The 19655-nt window shown below is 42.7% G+C and overlaps 1 protein-coding gene across 5 annotated transcripts; it reads left to right on the forward strand.

Moving 5' to 3' along the window:
• The first annotated feature begins 8556 nt into the window (after positions 1-8556).
• On the forward strand, positions 8557-19381 carry TMEM219 (transmembrane protein 219). Of its 5 annotated transcripts, none has more exons than XM_034670152.1 (6): positions 8557-8718; positions 9734-9956; positions 10041-10230; positions 16211-16440; positions 17862-18031; positions 19282-19381. In XM_034670152.1, exons 2-5 carry the CDS (start codon positions 9792-9794, stop codon positions 17997-17999), a joined length of 723 nt encoding a protein of 240 aa, XP_034526043.1. In that variant the 5' UTR covers positions 8557-8718; positions 9734-9791; the 3' UTR covers positions 18000-18031; positions 19282-19381. The 5 variants fall into 5 exon arrangements, 4 of the variants coding, with proteins under 4 accessions (XP_034526043.1, XP_019663606.1, XP_019663605.1 ...); XM_019808047.2 differs by having other exon boundaries at positions 8558-8718; positions 9755-9956; XM_019808046.2 differs by having other exon boundaries at positions 8558-8718; positions 9758-9956.
• The last annotated feature ends 274 nt before the right edge of the window (positions 19382-19655 follow it).

The raw sequence follows: 19655 nt of genomic DNA on the forward strand, positions 1-19655 counted from the left end.
AGGCTCCTCCGCTGTGAGCCTGCTTCTTCCTCTCCCACTCCCCCTGCTTGTGTTCCCTCTCTCGCTGGCTGTCTCTCTCTCTGTCAAATAAATAAATAAAATCTTTAAAAAAAAAAAGTTCTTCCTGATAGAAGTGCACAATCAAAAAGATTTGGACAATGGTGTTGTTGACAAGGTTGTTTTTACAGGAGGATTTTAAGGTCACTTTGTTTTTATATTGTTAATGAATAGAGGTAAATATTTCTATGTAAATTAAATGAAACCAGTGAGAAACAAGGTAGATAACAAAGACTTTCTTGGAGTGAAAAAAATCTTTGTGAAAAATGATTAGATCCCAGAGAGGGAGACAAACCATAAGAGATTCTTAATCATAGGAAACAAACTGAGGGTTGCTGGGGGGGGGATGGGGTAACTGGGTGATGGACGTTAAGAAGGGCATGGGTTCTAATGAGCACTGGGTGTTATACAACACTGATGAATCACCGAACTCTCCTTCTGAAACTAATAATCCATTATATGTTAATTAATTTAACTTAAATTTTAAAAATGATTAGATCCATATTTTGTAAGTCTTGAAACACTGGCCAGTAGCCATGTTTCTGTATGGTTAACTGATTTTTGACAAGTGTGCCAAGATCATGGGGGAAAGAACAGTCTCTTCAAGAAATGGTGCCAGAAAACAGGATATCCACATGCAAAAGAATGAAGTTAGACCCTTATACCATATACACAAATTAATTGAAAATGGATAATAGACCTAAATGTAAAAAACTAAAACTATAAAACGCTTAGAAGAAAATATAGGGACAAATCTTCAAGACCTTGGCAATGATTTCTTAAATATTATATCAAAGCACAGGCAACAAAAGAAAAAAAATAGAAAAATTGGATTTCATCAGAAAGAAAAACTTGTGTATCAAAGGGCACCATCAAGAGAATGAAAAGACAACACACAGAATGAGAGAAAATATTTGGAAATCACATATCTGATAAAAGATTAATTTCCAGAATAAAGAACCCCTACAACTCAAATGACAAAACCACAAACAACCTAATTCAAAAATGGACAAAGCACTTGATTTTTTTCAAAGAACACATACAAACGACAAATATGCACATGAAAAATGCCCAATGCCACTAGTCATTAGGGAAATGCAAATAAAAACCATAATGAGACACCACTTCCAATCCAGGAAGATAATAAGTGTTGGTGAGAATGCGGAGATATTGGAGCCCTTGCATGTTGCTAGTGGGGATGGAATGTGGTGTGGCCACATTCTCTTCTCATAGTTAAACATAGGATCACCATAGGACCAAGCAATTCCACTTCTAGGCATATAAGATTTGAAAATAAGGACTCAAACAGTTACTTGTACACCAATGTTCATAGCAGCATTATTCACAATGGACAAAATATGGAAACAATCTAAGTGTCCATCTACAAATGAATGAATAAACAAAGTGTGGTGTGTATACATAATGGAATATTATTCAGCCTTAAAAAGAAAAGAAATTCTGACAGATACTATAAAATGGATAAACCTTGAAGACATTATGCTAAGAGAAATAAGCCAGACACAAAAGGACAACTATTATATTATTCCATTTATATGAAACACCTAGAATAGACAAATTCATAGAAATAGGGAATAGAAAAGAGGTTACTGGGGTCTGGTCAAGGAGGTAATGGGTAATTGCTTAAGGGTTACAAAATTTCTGTTTGGGATGATGAAAGGTTTTGGGAAAAAATAGTGGTAATTGTTGTACAACATTATGAATGTAATACCACCAAAATATACACTTTAAAATGATTAAAATGGCAAACTTTATGTTACATGTATTTTATCACAGTAAAAAAAAAAAAACTCGGCAAAAAAATAGGCAGGTGTACCTTTAAAGAAACTTAAAATCTAGTTAAGAGATCTTGGACATTTAGGGGCGCCTGGGTGGCACAGCGGTTAAGCGTCTGCCTTTGGCTCAGGGCGTGATCCCGGCGTTGTGGGATCGAGCCCCACATCAGGCTCCTCTGCTATGAGCCTGCTTCTTCCTCTCCCACTCCCCCTGCTTGTGTTCCCTCTCTCGCTGACTGTCTCTATCTCTGTCAAATAAGTAAATAAAATCTTTTTTAAAAAAAAGAGATCTTGGACATTTAAAGAAATAACATTAAGTATTTGACGATAGCATGAGAATAGTGGTTTCCTTTAGACAGAGGAAATGGGGAGTGACTGGAAAGGGGAATGAGGGCAGTTCCTGGAGTGATGGAAATATTTTATGTTTTGATTGGGGCATTTACATGGGCATATATTTGTCAAAACTTATGAAATTTCATACTTAAGATCTGTGCATTTTACTTTATGTAAACTTCACCTGGTAGGGGGGCATTATTAGCTACCATTAATCCCTTGACTATTAATACATAAGGCAGTTATTTTCTCCTACTTCTAATTTGTATGAAATCCTTCATCAAATAGAGACTTCTTTTTTGGTGCCTTTTAATCCCCTTTATTTTATTTAGCCCATCTCCTCACCCACTTCTCCTCTGGCAACTCCCAATTTGTTCTCTGTATTTAAGCCTTTATTTGGTTTTTGTTTGTATTGTTTTTTTAATCACACACTTAAGTGACATCATATGGTATTTCTCTTTCTCTGACTTATTTCACTTGGCAAATGCCCTCTACATCCATCCATGTTGTTGCAAATGGCAAGATCTCATTCTTTTTTGAGGCTAATATTCCAGTGTGTGTGTGTGTGTGTGTACCATATCTTTATCCATTCATCTATGGATGGACACTTGCTTCCATATCTTGGCTATATAAATAGTGCTTCAGTAAACATAGAGTTGCATGTATCTTTTCAAATTAGCATTTTCATTTCCTTTGGGTAAATACCCAGTAGTAGAATTACTGGATTGTACAGTATATCTATTTTTAATTTTTTGAGGAAACGTCATACTGTTTTCCACAGTGGCTGCACCATTTTACATTCCCACCAACAGTCCACGAGGGTTCCCTCTTCTCCACATCCTTGCCAACACTTGTTATTTATTGTCTTTTTGATACAAGCCATTCTGACAGGTGTGAGGTGATATCTCCTTGTGGTCTTGACTTACATTTCCCTGAGAAGGAGTCATGTTGAGCATCTTTCCATGGGTCTGTTGTACATCTGTATGTCTTCTTTGGGAAAATGTCTATCCAGGTCCTCTGTTCATTTTTAAATTGGATTGATTTTTTGGGGGGTGGGCGAGTTGTAGAAGTTCTTTATATATTTTGGATATTAAACCCTTATCAGATATATTGTTTGCAAATATTTTCTCCCATTCACTAGGTTCCCTATTTGTTTTGTTAATGGTTTCCTTCATGTGCAAAAGCTTTTTATTTTGGTGTAATCTCAGTAGTTTACTTTTGCTTTTGTTTCCTTTGTCTGAGGAGACATATCCATAAATATGTTGCTAAGGCCAACGTCCAAGAGATTACTGCAGCGGCTTTTAATTTCAAATAGTTAAGTTGATCCATATTTTCATTTACAGTTTCTGGTATTTATGTCTTGCCATAGAAATTATCTTATTTCGGGTCTGCAAACATATCCTATTTTTTTCTCAATATTTGTATCGTGTGTATGTGTGCGCTTGTATGTGTGTATTACATGTAGCTGTTGACTAGTTGAAAACCATGGGCAAGTTTCCTAACATTGCTAAGCCTTGGTTTTCTCACTGTAAAGCAGGGATAATGCTGATTTGGTTTTGTTATTGATAAGCTGACATTTGAAGGTCATTAAATGTTTGACCCATTTAGAAGTTATTCAGGAGACAGTAGTAATTGTTATTTTATATTATGGTATCACCTATCTATTATGGTATTTGACTTTTATCATAATTTTTTGTGCATCTGTCTCAGGCTTTTCATTGGTAGAAAATATGGCTTCCCTCAGTGCCTAACCAAGTGCCTGGCATTAAACAAGTGTTCAAATGTTTCTTGAATGAATGAATGAGTTGATTGAATAGATGAATAACACAGGATGAAAACAAGAAGTAAAAGGAGAAACATTCATTTTATCAAGCAGTCCTGATATGAAACTAAACACAAAATTGAAGCCCCAATTGAAGGAATCGTATGAAACATGTAGAGGCTCTTGTCTAACAATGGGCTCCAAGAGGAACTGAGGTTCTGCTGATTGAAACTCTCTGTAAACATTCAGGCAAAAGGGCCTTTTTCCAGGGAGAAGGTCCATAGGCAGATTTTACTTTCCAGGAGGCCAGGGATCCTGAATACTTTGTCCACCATTGTATTCGCAGCTCACAGAATACTGCCTGGTAGCTCAGAGATGTTTATTGAATGAATATCTGACTGAATAAAAAGCTTTCATCGGATTTTCACAGGGGTCTGTGACTCCAGAGAGTTTTAGGGCTTGATAATGTAGATGGAAAAAAATGAAACAGATGCCTGAGAGCTTTTCTTTTCTTTTTTTTTAAGATTTTATTTATTTATTTATTTATTTATTTATTTGAGTGAGAGAGAGAGAGAGAGAGTGAGCACAAGAGTGGGGAGGGTCAGAGGGAAAAGCAGACTCCCCACTGAGCAGGGAGCCCAATATAGGACTTGATCCTGGGACTCCAGGCAGTGGCTTAATGGACTGAGCCACCCAGGTGCCCCTCCCTGAGAGCTTTTATCTGGGCCAGAGTACAGGGAAGAATCTATCATTATGGAGTGATGGAGGAAACCCTCCCCCCATTCCTTCCAAAAGCCTGGGTGATTCCCTTCTCAGTTGGCTTTCTGATTCTTAAATTTGCAGATTCTCACATTTGTTTGTAGTCAGGCTTGAATCATAAGCCAACTTCTGCCTCCTACTACCGTGTGTCCTTATTTAAACTGTTTAAGCTGTCTAGGACCAGTTTTCTCCAGTAACATCCACCTTCAGGATCTGACGAGTGGATCACCAAGTCAGAAATTGGTATAATGCTGGCGGATTACACAACCAATTTTGTGTCCTCTTGTGCTCCTCCCCACCCCAACTTTTTTGTTTGCTATATAAGACATTTGTTTACATCCGTTTACCCCGATTCCCAGGCCTTCAGGCAGTTCCTTGCTCTATCCAGTTTGTCTCTAGTGGTCCGGAGAATTTGTTCATTAGGCTACATAAGTAAATATCAATTGTGGTCATTTACAAGAACTGCTGTCCAAATATGCCTAACTACTCTGCTGTACAAGAATAATGAAGGGAAACTCACATTTGTTGACTTCCCATTGTGTACCAGCACTACACTGGGCACTTTCATGCCTTATCTTACCCTACAAATTAGACTTGTCATTAAGTAGAAACATTGACAAAGTTTTTGCTATATGGATATTAATTTCATGCCTGGACCATAGTAGGCACTAAAAAATAACTGTTGACCAAATAAACTTTCTTTTACCTTTTAACCTAAATTTCACAAACATTCAGCGTGGGCAGATGTGCTCCCAATCTTAAAATGAAACTGAAAATTGGTTAAGTTCAGGGGGAAACTGGCCTGTCAGAAGCTGTTTTCAATACATTAACCAACAAATATTTACTGAGTAAATACTGTGCTCAAACTATGAAAAGACCTGGGGCTTGTGGAGCATACTATTTCAGGAACTGAGGTGCTGGTTGGGGAGACAAGACTAAGACTAGGGAAAGGTGACCTCACTGGCTCAGACTGGGCCAGGTATGACCGAGAGTTGGATGGGCAGAAACTTCTGTAGGTTTTCAGGAGAGATCTCTTGGCAGGACTGAGCAAAGAGGATCTGGTGGGAAAGGACTAGATTCAGTGTTGGGACACTTGGGCTCTAGTTCTGGCTGAGGCTTAATGGGTTGAGAGACTTGGGGCAAGTCCCTTAACCTTTCTAGACATCAGTTTAGCATCTGGAAAGTAAAGTGGGGGTGGGGGTGGTTATTGTTGAACTTGTTCAGTCACTGAGTGCCTTCCAGTTCTTAGGTTCTAAAATTTTCTGTCAGCCACACTTATTTTTCCTTTGAGAAAAAAATACTTCCTGTGCTTGGAATTTCAAGTAAGTCAATCAATGGCATTCATCAGCCACTATACTCTAGGAGACTATGCCATAAATTCCACCTCCCCCACACACACATCAAGGTTTTTTTTTTAATGATTGTTATTTTTAATTGTGACAAAATATATATAATAAAGATTTACCATCTTAACCATTTTTATGTGTACATTTTTAAGTACAGAAATTCAGTAGTGTTAGTTACATTCACCTTGTGCAACCATTACCATCATTCAGCTCCAGAATTCTTTTCATCTTGCAAAACTGAAACTCTGTACCCATTAAACAACAGTAACTCCCCATTCCTGTTCCCCCCACCCTCAGCCCCTGGCAGCAACCATTCTACTTTCTGTCTCTATGAATTTGACTACACTAGTACCACAGATCAGTGGAATGTTATAGTATTTCTCTTTTTGCGACTGGCTTATTTCACTTAGCAAAATATCCTCAAGATTCATCCATGTTATAGCATGTATCAGAATTTCCTTCCTTTTAAAGGCTGAATATTTCATTGTATGTATATACCATATTTTTTCTATCCATTCATCTGTTGATGGACCCTTGGGTTGCTTCCACCTTTTAGCTCTTGTGAATAATGCTATGAACATGGGTATACAAATATTTTTTAGAGATTTTCCTTTTAGTTCTTTGGGGTATATACCCCAAAGTGGAATTGCTGGATAGTATGGTAATTCTATTTTTTTTTAAGATTTTTTTTTAAAGTAATCTCAATGTGGGACTCAAACTTACAACTCCGAGATCAAGAGTCGCACACTCCACTGACTGAGCCAGCCAGGTGCCCCTCATAATTCTATTTTTAATTTTTTGAAGAGCCACCATTCTGTTTTCCCTAGTGGTTGTACAATTTTAAATTCCCACCCACAGTGCAAAAGGGTTCTGATTTCTCCACAGCCTTATAGTAGCCATCCAATAGCTGTGAGATGTATCTAATTGTGGTTTTCATTTGCATTACCCTTATGATTAGTAATGTTGAGTTTCTCTTCATGTGCCTATTGGCCATTTGTATATCTTTGGAGAAATATCTTCAAGTCCTTTGCCAATTTTTTTTTTAAGATTTTATTTATTTATTTGACAGAGATAGAGACAGCCAGCGAGAGAGGGAACACAAGCAGGGGGAGTGGGAGAGGAAGAAGCAGGCTCACAGCAGAGAAGCCCCATGCGGGGCTCAATACCATAACGCCGGGATCACGCCCTGAGCCGAAGGCAGACACTTAACAGCTGTGCCACCCAGGCGCCCCCCTTTGCCAATTTTTTAACCAGGATTTTGTTGTTGTGTTGCATTGTAAGAGTTCTTTACATAGTCTATATATTATTTACTCTTTAGCAGATACATGCTTTGCAAATAGTTCCTCCCACTCCATGGGCTGCGTTTTCACTCTGTTGTGTCCTTTGATGCACAGAAATTTTAAATTTTGATGTAAGTCCAACTTACCTTTTTTCCCCCTTTTGCTGTCTGTGCTTTGGGTGTCATACCCAAGAAATCATTGCCAAATCCGATGTCATGAAGCTTCCCTGTTTTCTTCTAAGAGTTTTATACTTTCAGCTCTTACATGGGAGTTCTTTGGTACATTATGAATTAAGTTCTGTATATGGTGTAAGGCAAAGGTTTAACTTCATTCTTTCACATGTTAATATCCAGTTTCCCCAATACCGCTTGTTGAAAAGACTAGATTTACCTCATGGCGTGATCCTGGCAACCCTTGTTGAATATTTTCTTTACCATATGGGAAAGGGTTTGGGGCTATAAATTTTGGGGGGCGGGTGGTACAGAAATGACCTGGTCTCAGTCTTAACGGAGCCTCAGTAGAGTTGACTATTAAGATTTTGTTTCAAAGAACTTTTGTCCAGCACGGTTTTGTGCTCAGTGCACACTGGGCCCATGTTTTCCCACACTTTGCCTCTTAAGCTTCCCATCCGACTAGTGAGGCGGTGGGTTGAACCCCTTTAACAAACTCAGCTCTCCAAAAGAGCACGGTTATGGCTTGTGCAGAGGCAGGCACAAAGTTAGGATTTGAACCCTGGATTCTTGGCTTCCTGCTATTTAAGGTAAGGTGGACTTCCGTGTTCTCATCTCTAAAATATGGGCAGAAATGAAATGAGATAGTCTCTACTGAACAGTCTGGCAACTGTGGGATCCTATGCATTAAGGACTCACTAAAACCAGGGGCCAAGCGTGAGCTGCAGACGTTGGGCCTGCAGAGAAGAGCGTAGGCCAAACAGTCCGGAAGGCCAGATTCTCAGGGCTGGAGTTCCGCCCCCGGGCGGACCCCAAATTCATACCCGGAACCTGGGCGCGGCTGGGCTGTGCGATTGGCGCGGGAGGGCGACGAGCAACAGAAAAATGCTTGCGACGCGATTCTCGTTGAAATGCCCCACAGTGTCTCCGGAGTGAGGCTTTACAAGTCTAACAACGTCCCCACAGCCAGCTCCTTTGCGTCTCTCCCTTTTACTCACCTACCGCGGGGTAGTTTCTTCTCCGTTGCCCCTTCACTGGGTTCCTTCTTGGTACGCCCCCACCCAGCCTGGGAGGGGCCGGGCTGCTGCCCGCGTGGACACCGCGCATGCGAATCCCCATCGCGTGGGTGGGGGCGTGTTGGGGGAGCACGGACCCCGCCCCTTCGCTGCTCCACGCGTGACGTCGCGGGGGGCGCCGGCCTCCGCCCGGCTCCGAGCGGTGAGAGGGAGGGGCAGGCGGACCCGACGCCGCAGGACCGGGAAGGGATGTTGCGGGTGTTGAGTGCCTGCAGGAGGGGCTTTGCGGGGGGAGGGGAGGCCCAGGGGCACCACCAGCCGCTGAACTCAGGCTCTGCCCTCCCCCTTAGTGCTTTCTCCCCCTTTCCAGATGTGCCGGGACGGGAGGCAGGGCAGGGACTGGGCATTTGTGACACCTGCATTTCCCCGGAGCCCTCCTTCTCCCCCCACCCCATATGTTTATCCCGTCTTCCAGATGTTCCTTTTCATCAGGCTGTCGCTTCTCGCTTGGGAAAGGGCACTCTACCTGGAAGCAGAGGGCGGGTTTCAGACCTTGGCCCTGCCACTCCTCTGTGAAAGTCCCCGAACCTCAGTTTCCACCACAGTATTTTTTGCTTTGCTTCACCTGGTTTTAAAGATCAGTATGACACAGTGAAATAGAAGGGAAATGGACATTTGTTGAGTTCCTGCAAGGCCAAGTACTATGCAAAACTGCTTTATCTGTCCCATTTAGTCCTCATTATTTGGCCTTCTTTCACAGATCCGTAAGCTCACAAAGGTTAACTGATTTTTCTCACATAGCCAGTGAGTGTAAGTGGAGGATACAGATTGAAACGTTTTTGTTCCAGAGTGAGTTCTTTTCATCAGATACTTCCTTTGTCTAGGCTATTGGATGGAACTGTTCTTCAGCCAAACCCTAGCCCCGGAGCAGCTGCTTCCTGAATTTCTCCCCTTGAGAATTCTCCTTTTGGGTTCCTCTTTCCAGCACAGTGTGCTCTGCTTTGCTTCTGCCTTGATTACTTCAGAAATGAAATACAGCAAACATTTTTTGAGTGGTGCAGGGGGATGAACACTTAAGAGTTAAGAGCTTTGGATTCTCGTCCTGGCTCTGCCATTAACTGGCTGTGTGGCCTTGGGCAAGTCCCTTGTCTTTTCAGTGTTAGCTTGCCTTTGAATAAAATGGGTAAGTGCCTTCTGACTGGCAGGCTCTTGTCCAGTTCTTCCTTCCTGTCCTCCAGCAGGCTCTCCGTGGAGGCCCGGACCCCTCTCCTCCCCATGGGCAGCTGCCAGGCAGGGCACAACCTGCATCTCTGTCTGGCCCACCACCCACCACTGGTCTGTGCCACTTTGATCCTACTGCTTCTCGGCCTTTCAGGCCTGGGCCTAGGCAGCTTCCTCCTCACCCACAGGACTGGCTTTCGCAGCCCTGACATTCCTCAGGTGAGTACATTCTTCATCCTTTTCACACAGGCCTGCTTGTGCTGCTAATCTCTCACCTCTCTCCCACCTTTCTTTTGCACACAGGACTGGGTCTCTTTCTTGAGATCTTTTGGCCAGCTGACCCTGTGCCCCATGAATGGGACAGTCACAGGAAAGTGGCATGGGCCTCAGGTCGTGGGCTTACTGACCACCTTGAACTTCGGAGATGGTCCAGACAGGAACAAGACACAGACATTCCAAGCCACGGTCCGGGGTAGTCAGATGGGATTGAAAGGTGAGATTAAGGAGGACTGTTGGTTGGGCTTCAGAACACTTACTGTTGGGTTCTGTCTCTGACCTCCCCAGCTTGGTGACCTTGGGCATATCCCAAGGCCTTAGTCACTTCTGCTGTAGTAAGGACTAGATACGTTCAGTGAACATGGTGACACTCTGTGGGTTCCGTGTAAGTGTTTTCTCTCTTCCCTTCCAGGTCTGAGGTCTTTTGAGTCTATCCTTGGAGGTGCAACAAGATGGGGTAGATTTGACCTAATGTTCTTTCTCATCCCTCTTCATCCCTATTGCTTTCTCCTCTTAGTGGCACCTTCTTTTTCCTCAGGGATATTCAAGAAGCATGTCTTGTTCAATTTAGCAAGTGTCCTGAGTGCCTGCTCTGTTCTTACCACAGCTCTATGTGCTATGGAGGATACAGAAAAAATTAGACATCATCCATTCCCAGAGAGCTTAGAGTCTTCTGGGAAAATGATGTGGGGAGGGGAGGGAGTCAGTGGGTGCCACTGATGCCTGTGTGAGATTTGGCCTCAGGTTCCTTATCTGAAATTGGGGAGATTAAAAGGGAGAAGAGAAAGGTGGAACTCTCTGGTTTCTGAGGTCCTCTCCAACACTATCATTCTAAGATTCTTTTGTGAATTGCGTGTGTGTGGGTGTGTGTATGTGTGTGTGGCGCGGGGAGGTCTCTAATGTCCAGATGTACTCGTGTGTGATCAAAGAATGAGAGTAGAGGAAAGTGTCTTATACAGTCTGTCATATACAGACTTGAGGTAATTTTTCCTGTTTTTATTTTGTACATATATGTACATCAGCTTTATTGAGATATGATCATATACCATAAAATTCACACATGTACAGTTCAGTGGCTTTTCATATCATCGCACAAGTGTGCAACTATCACCACAATCAATTTTAGAGCATTTCATTCCCTCAAAAGAAATCCTGTACCCATTAGCAGTCGCTCCCCTCTTCCTCCTAACCTCCCAGACCCAGGCAACCACTTACCTTTCTTTTTCTGTAGATTTGCTCATTCTGAACATTTCATACGACGTGTACTCTTTTGTGACTGGCTTCTTTCAATCAGTATGTTTTCAGGGTTCACCTGTGTCATAGCACGTATCAGTACTTTGTGTTTCTATTGCTGAATAACATTCGTTGTGTAGATATTCCACATCTTATTTATCCAGTCGTCCATTGATTGATGTTTGGATTATTTCTACTTTTTGACTATTACAAACAATGCTGCTGTCAACGTTCACATACAAGATTTTGTGTGATCATACATTTTCATTTCTCCTGGGGGAAATGAAATACCTAAAAGTGGAATTGCTGGGTCATATTGTAACTCTATGTTTAATCTTTTGAGGAACTGCCAGACTGTTTTCCAAATTGGCTGCACCATTTTGTGTTCCCCCAGCAGTGTGTGAGTTCCAATTTCTCCACATCCTTGCCAACACTTGTTATTAGCTGTCTTTTTATTCTAGCCATCCTAGTCATTGGGAAATAGTATCTCACTGTGGTTCTGATTGGCATGGCTAATGATACTGAGCATTTTTTTTTTTCATGTACTTATTGGTCATTTGTCTATCTTCTCTGAAGAAATGTATATTCAGAGTTCTGCCTTTTAAAAAAATTGGATAATTTGTCTTTCAATTATTGAGTTATAAGAGTTCTTTATATTTTCTAGATACAAGTCTCTTTGTTATTGTTATTTTTTTAAAGGTTTTATTTATTTATCTGACAGGGAGAGAGAGCACAAGCAGGGGGAGAGGCAGAGGGAGAAGCAGACTCCCGCTGAGCAGGGAGCGCAATGCGGGGCTCGATCCCAGGACCCTGGGATCATGACCTGAGCTGAAGGGAGACAGTTAACCAACTGAGCCACCCAGGTGCCCCTGTAGATACAAGTCTCTTACCCGATGTATGATTTGTAAATATTTTCTCCCATTCTCTGGGTTGTCTTTTCACTTTGTCGATGGTGTTCTTTGAAGCAGAAAGGTTTTCATTTTGATGAAATCCAGTCTGTCTGTCTTTCTTTCTTTCTTTCTTTCTTTCTTTCTTTCTTTCTTTCTTTCTTTTTTAAGATTTTATTTATTTATTTTTCTGAGAGAGAGAGCTCACGCGCACAAGCCAGGGAGCAGCAGGCAGAGGGAGAAGGGAGAACCAGACTCCATGCTGATCAGGGAGCCTGATGCGGGACTCGATCCCGGGACCCTGGGATCATGACCTGAGCCAAAGGGAGACACTTAACTGACTGAGCCACTCAGGCGCCCCCAGTTTATTTTTTCTTTAGTTGCTTGTGCTTTTAGTGTCTTGGTTAGACAGGCTTTGCCCAACTCAAGCTCATGAAGATTTACCCCTTTATTTTCTACTAAAATTTTATAGTTTTAATTCTTACATTTAGCTTTATGATCCATTTTGAGTTAATTTTTGTAAATGGTGTGAGGATGGGGTCCAACTTCATTCTTTTGCAAGTGGCTATCCAGTTGTCCTAGCATGTTTTGTTGAAAAGAGTGTTGCTTCCCTTAGAATAGTCTTGGCACCCTTATTGAAAATCAGTTGACTGTGGATGTATATATAGGTTTATTTCTAGACTCTCAGTTCTATTCCATTGATCTCTGTGTCTATCCTCATGGTAGTACCACACTCTTTTAATTAATGCAGCTTGGTATTAAGTTTGAAATCAGAAAATGTGAGTCCTCCAACTTTGTTCTTCTTTTTATTTTTATTTTTTTTTAAAGATTTTATTTATTTATTCAACAGAGATAGAGACAGCCAGTGAGAGAGGGAACACAAGCAGGGGGGAGTGGGAGAGGAAGAAGCAGGCTCATAGCAGAGGAGCCTGATGTGGGGCTCGATCCCACAACGCTGGGATCACGCCCTGAGCCGAAGGCAGACGCTTAACCGCTGTGCCACCCAGGCGCCCCTTGTTCTTCTTTTTAAAAATTGTTTTGGGGTCGCCTGGGTGGCTCAGTCAGTTAAGCCTCTGCCTTCGGCTCAGGTCATGATCCCAGGGTCCTGGGATGGAGTCCCACATCGGGCTCCTTGCTCAATGGGGAGTCTGCTTCTCCCCCTGCCTGCTGCTCCCCCTGCTTGTGCTCTTGCTCGCTCTCTGACAAATAAATAAATAAGCTCTTTAAAAAAAAATAAAATAGGGGCGCCTGGGTGGCACAGCGGTTAAGCTTCTGCCTTCAGCTCAGGGCGTCATCCCAGCGTTACGGGATCGAGTCCCACATCAGGCTCCTCCGCTATGAGCCTGCTTCTTCCTCTCCCGCTCCCCCTGCTTGTGTTCCCTCTCTCGCTGGCTGTCTCTATCTCTATCGAATAAATAAATAAAATCTTTTAAAAAATAAAAAAATAATAAAAAAATAAAATAAAATAAAATAAAAAGTGTTTTGGTTTTTCCAGAGCCCTTTAATTACCATATGAATTTTAGGATCAGCTTCTCAAATTCTGCTTCTGCAAACAAGTCCTGTTCTTTTATAATGGTTACAAACAGAATAATATCATCAAAGATTATTCTGGACAAGACAGAAAATAATCCACCTATGATTGCATCATCGAAGCAATAATTATTGAGCATCTACTATGTACCAAGCATAGGGAATATAGAGACGTGTAGGACATGGGCCCTTGCCTCAGGCTGCTTACAGTCTAGCAAGGATACAGATGTGAATAGAAGTAAATACCTTTCAGTGTGTGAAGTACCACACAAGATACAGTGGGCATCCTCAGGAGTCTGTCAAGCAGGGTTAGCGAAGGTAGGCTTTTCCCAGGGTTCAGTGCCTGAGCTGAGGCTTGAAGGGAGGGTTAGGAGTGTGCTCTTCCAGCCAGAGGGACAAGCATATGCAAAGGCTTGCAGACGGGGATCGTAATGGCATGTTTGAAAACTTCAAGGGGTTCGGTTTGACTGGTGCAGGGGAAGGCGTGTCGAATGAGTGGCAAAAGATGTGTTTGAGGAGGCGGACAGAATCCTCTGGAGGGTCTTTTGTGCCAAACCTAGGTAGTTGAACTTTATCTTGTACATTGGGCAAACTCAAAATTTTTGTCAGGAAAATAGTAAGGTTTTGTTGTTGTTGTTGTTCTTTTAAAAAGATCATTCTCTCTTGGCTGACTGCCTGGTAGAAGTGTGTCCAGTGGCAGGAAGACCAGGTGGAAGGTAACAGTTGCAACGGAAAGATGATGAGGACCCGAGCTAAGACAATTGCTGTGAAAGACTGATCTGAGCGAGACACTGGCAGTAGATTGACAGGACTCGGTGACTGATTTGATCTGGGGAACATAGAGAAACAAGGGGTGGTTCTCTTAGAAGGTTTTGCATGTACATTTCTTAGTTGTCATTCTGATCTGTATATATACTGGTTTGTATTTCTCTTTTTTCACTTATGACATCATTTTTTTTATTACTGCCTGGCCTGAACATTATTATTTTAATGGATGTAAGGCGATCCATTAAGTGGTTGGGCCATCATTTGTAATGCTTTTCCTAGTCTTAAACATCTCTGTTGCTTCCTATTTTTTTGGTATTTTTTGTGAAGTCACAATAAACATCTTGGTATACTTGGCATCTTTCTTTTGAATCCTTTCCTTGGGATGAGTTTCTGTAAGTGGTATTACTGAGTCAAAGGGAATGGACCTTTTTTTAATAGATAAATTCTTTTTGTTGTGGATTCAGACCACAAAGAAGTATACAAAGCACATGTAAAAATCCATCTCACCTCCCCTCCAGTGTCCACAGTTTGAGGGGCATCTTCTCAGTCACATTCTGGACCCATTTAAAATTGTAACAGATACAGCCACGTCGTCTTCTAAAAGGTGTCACTCATTGAGAGCGCCCATTTCCCCACATCTTCAGCAACTCTCATTATTATCAGTCTTTTTAATTTTTACCACTTTAATGAGCAAAGAAATTTCCTGATTGTTTTCATTTAGTTTCTTCTGATTGTTAGCGAGGTTGAACATCTTCTTGTAGGTTTATTGGCCATTGTCATGCCTCCATGAATTTCCTGTTTGTATCCTTTGCTCGTTCGTCTTTTAAGTTACCTTTATCTTCTTGATTTTTAGAAGATCCTTATATATTCTGGATTGTAAACCTTTTTACCAATTCAATATAGCCATTTGGGGGCACATGGGTGGCTCAGTCTGTTAAGCATCCAACTCTTGGTTTCGGCTCAGGTCAGGATCTCATGGGTTATGAGATCAAGTCCCATGGGCTCCTCTCTCAGAGGGGAGTCTGCTTGAAGTCTCTCCTGCTGCCCCTCCCCCCAATAAATAAATCTTTACAAAAAATAGATAGGTATTTTCATCCATTGTTACTTTTTTTTTAAGTTTTCTTTCATCATAGAGAAGCCTTCACATTACAAGATTAAGTTTATTGCTCTCACCCTTTACTCAAGCTTGTAGGTCTTGTGTCCTTTTTAGGAAGGCCTTCCCCACTTTAAACTTAGAAAATATTCTTCTGTATTTTGGGGGGGTTTTGTTTTGTTTAATTTGTTTGTATAGGTCTCTAACACATCTGGACTTTATTTTATAGTGTGAGATGAGTCTAACTTTTTTTTTTCCCCAACTGGAAATTGTCCCAGGGCCACTGACTAAATAGACCATCCTTTCCCCACTAATTTGAAATGGGGTGTGAACCTGTTCATGGATTTTGGTACCTAGTAGGAAACTACTTTTTTAAAAAGGACAGACTCGTTTATACAGACTGATGTTGGCCATGTGTATCTGCCCCAGCTTCACTGTAGCTTTGTGAGTATTGGCATGATTGTTTTATTCTTTGTAAAGAAACTTAATTTTTTGTTTATATTGGGACACTGTTATTGCCATTTCTCAATGACACGGTGATAGTATACAGAGTACCCTATTGAATAGACTCAATGCCAAAACAGTTGGTACTGAAGGAAGCCTTAGAAATGAATGGAAGTCTGAAGATGGATGGCTTCCACCCCACCCTCCATCTTCTTCCACCGCCTCTCCTGTGCCTCTCATAGGATCTTCTGCAGGAGAGCTGGTCCTCATTACTGCCAGGGTGACCACAGAAAGGACCCCAGGAACCTGCCTGTATTTTAGTGCTGCTCCAGGAATCCTGCCCTCCAGCCAGCCACCCCTCTCCTGCTCAGAGGAGGGAGCAGGAAATGCCACCTTGAGTCCTAGAATGGCTGAGGAGTGTGTCAGGGTTTGGAGCCACGAAGGCCTTGTGCTCACCAAGTTGCTCACCTCGGTAAGAGCCTCAGACTTTGGGGTTTCACAGACTGCCATGCTGAATGCTCTGCCTTGAAGGCTGCTGGGGGTAGTTACATAGTAGAAAAGGCACAGGCTCTATAATTCTGCCTCAGAGGCTGTGTGACCTTGAGCAAGCATCTGAGCCTCTCTGAGCCTCAGCTTCCTCATCTGTAAAATGGAAAACATGATAATATCTCCTGATGCCAACAAATAAAGATGAATGAGAATGAATGTCAGGTGCCCAGTACAACACCTGCTACATAATAGAGATTGGATGAGTGATAGCTATTACTATTAACAATTGTCTTTAAACAGAATAAAATATGATCTCCACCTTAAAGGAATGCAGAAGCTGTAATAAGAGGCAGAATGGGCTAATCGCTATCATGGAGATGTGAGCAAAGTGTTATTCAAACACAGAGTAAGGAGCAATTAACCCTAACTTCAACATTTATGGAGAGTGCTTCACAGAGAAGGTGGCATTTAAGAAAGAGAATTGTGTACACTAGTTTATAATGTACAAAGTGCTTTCAGGTTCATTATCTCATTTGATCTTAAAATAGCCTTTTGAGGTAGCTGTTATTATCCCATTTTACAGATGAGGAAACAGGCTTAGAGAGAGGGAGTAAATTGCCCAAGGCCACACAACTGGTTAAGTGGCAGACCCAGGATTGCAACCTATGCCTTCTGACCGCAGTCCTAGGCTTTATCTTCCCTTTCAGGGTGACCCTTGAAGAGTAGGAAGATGGGGGCAGAGAATGTGATGGAGGGGGTTCAGGACAGGGGAAATACATTCCAGGCAAAAGGACCAGCAGGTGCACAGGCCTAGAGATTGAAAAGTGTTCAGCCTTTGAGGGCAGTCGATGAGGAAGGCTTAGGAATGACTGAGGGGAAGAGACAGGAGAGAGGCAGGGGCCTGATTGTGAGGCACCGTAACTCCAGGCTAAAACACTATGACTTGATACTGCAGGCCATGGGGGCCAGTGGTGCTGGGTGAGAGAGACTGACTGAGTGGAGGAGACAGACCAGTTAGGAGGCTGCTGTGTGCTTTTCCCTCACATTTGCAAAGACCCTGGCGAGGAGCATCACGTGGGAGCTTAGAATCAGAGCAAATTCTGGTTTCCAGACCTGGCCTCCTTGAGCATATTTAAAATGTGGGCAGTAGTGGAGACATTACGGGGGTTCACTTCAATGGTTGGGCGAGAAAGCAGTTCATAGGCCATTGAGACAATTAGCTTGTATAGAAATTACATTTTCCCTTTTTTGCTCCCTGGATGTAGAGAGCCCTCTCCCCCCCCCCCCATGGGGGCTTCTCTCTGTAGCTCTTGGCCTCGGGAATAAGATGTCTTCCCAGGGGAAGATTCTCCACCCTCCCTCCTTCTCATTCATTCCTCCTTCCCTCCCTTTGCCCACCGTTAGGAGGAGTTGGCTCTGTGTGGCTCCAGACTGCTTGTTTTGGGCTCCTTCCTGCTTCTCTTCTGTGGCCTTCTCTGCTGTCTCACTGCTGTGTGCTTCCACCCGCGCCGGGAGTCCCACTGGTCTAGAACCCGGCTCTGAGGGCACTGGCCTAGTTCCCATCTTGTTCTCAGGTAAGGTTCTTTGCCCCAGTCCTGTAGGAGCAGGGGATGGGGTGGAGGTGGCAATTATAACTGAGATAGAGTCATTCCTAAACAATATGGTTTGGTTTTACTTGTTTTTGAACTTGATGTGGGTGGAATCATACATATTCTTTTGTGACTGACTTCTTTCGGTTAATGTTATGATTTTAAGATTCATCCATAGCTGTAGTTCACATCCAAGCTTTTTGGCAACAGTGGTGAGTTAACAGGGTTCAGATTTGCTGATGCATCCTGGATATGAATTATGTTTGCCTTGCTTTTGTCCTGAAATTCTAATACCCAGTTTTATGATGCAAATTTTGTAAAACTCACCTTGAACAGCGCAAAAGGATTGATGATGCCCATTTACTAGGCACATAGTATGTGCCCAAGCATTTTACGTACACTTTCTTTTTTCCATCAGCCTTCACTGCATTTAGGAAAAGTTGATTTTGCTAACAGGATCTTTGGAGAAACATGCCTCACAAAGGTGGCAGTGGGTGGGAAACATATTGGCTAACTAGTCCATGTGTCCACTCATTAAGAAAAAAAATATTTCTGTAAAAAAGTCTCACTTTGTCAAGTGGAGGTCATATAATTTGAGAGTTATCTGTTGTGCACCAGGCTCTTAAACTGTTCTCAGCTTCAACAACTAGCTGCTGTACTCTAGGAGAGAGCCATGGGAGAAGTTAGAACAGCCCAAGCCCAGGGAAGGGCTCTGGCCGGAGGAACTGGATGCTTGAGGTCAGCTTTGCTTATTTTGCTCAGGGCTATGCTCCACCGACTTGGGATAGGAGATTGTGGAACCCTCCTAGATTTTCTTAGATCTGAGTGGACTGGGACATGAAGGCTTTCTGGCTTCTAGCCGATCCTGGGGTCCTGAGGCTTCCCACTCAGTCGGGATGAGTGCCTGTACCCATGTGTAGTCGCCACTTCCTCTGCTCCTTCCTCACTCTGCAGCCATCCCAGAGCTTCCCCCAGGAGCCCTCTGATCTGCCCGTTTGGGGTTTGTTTGTTTTTAAGATTTTATTTATTTATTTGTGAGAGTGAGCAGGAGAGCACGAGCAGGGGGAGGAGCAGAGGCAGAGGGAGAAGCAGACTCCTGCTGAGCAGGGAGCCCTACGTCGTGGGGCTCTGTGGGCCTTGATTCCGGGATTTAAGGATCATGAGCTGAAGGCGGGCATTTAACTGAGCCACCCAGGCACCCCTGTGCCCTTGCTTTTAATCTTCTTTTTCTCCAGGTGTGAATCAACTTCTCCAGACTTTGTTCTAAGTTGGAAGAGATGTTACAGAAAATGGAAAGCTGGAATGTGGAGGAAAATAAAAGGCTTTTTTGCCCAATGTTGCCTAGGGTGTTTATTGGGGTTTGGGTTGAGGTGGGAATTTTAGGGTAGACAGGTTTGGGGGACTTTTCCTTGTTGACTCTTCAGTTTGGGATACAGGCTGGCATAGGGCATGGATTACTGCAGCTCTGTCCTCTATTGTGACTTGCCTTTGGAAAACACTTGGTTTTGATCGCCACCTCTGCCACCTTCTGCCTTGTGTTCTTCTATGAAAGAAAACCCATAGTTCCAAGTAGTTGAGAGAATCAGGTGGGTATGGTCATGGGAATGCT

Source organism: Ailuropoda melanoleuca, chromosome 10, assembly GCF_002007445.2.
Source record: "Ailuropoda melanoleuca isolate Jingjing chromosome 10, ASM200744v2, whole genome shotgun sequence".
Taxonomy (NCBI): domain Eukaryota; kingdom Metazoa; phylum Chordata; class Mammalia; order Carnivora; family Ursidae; genus Ailuropoda; species Ailuropoda melanoleuca.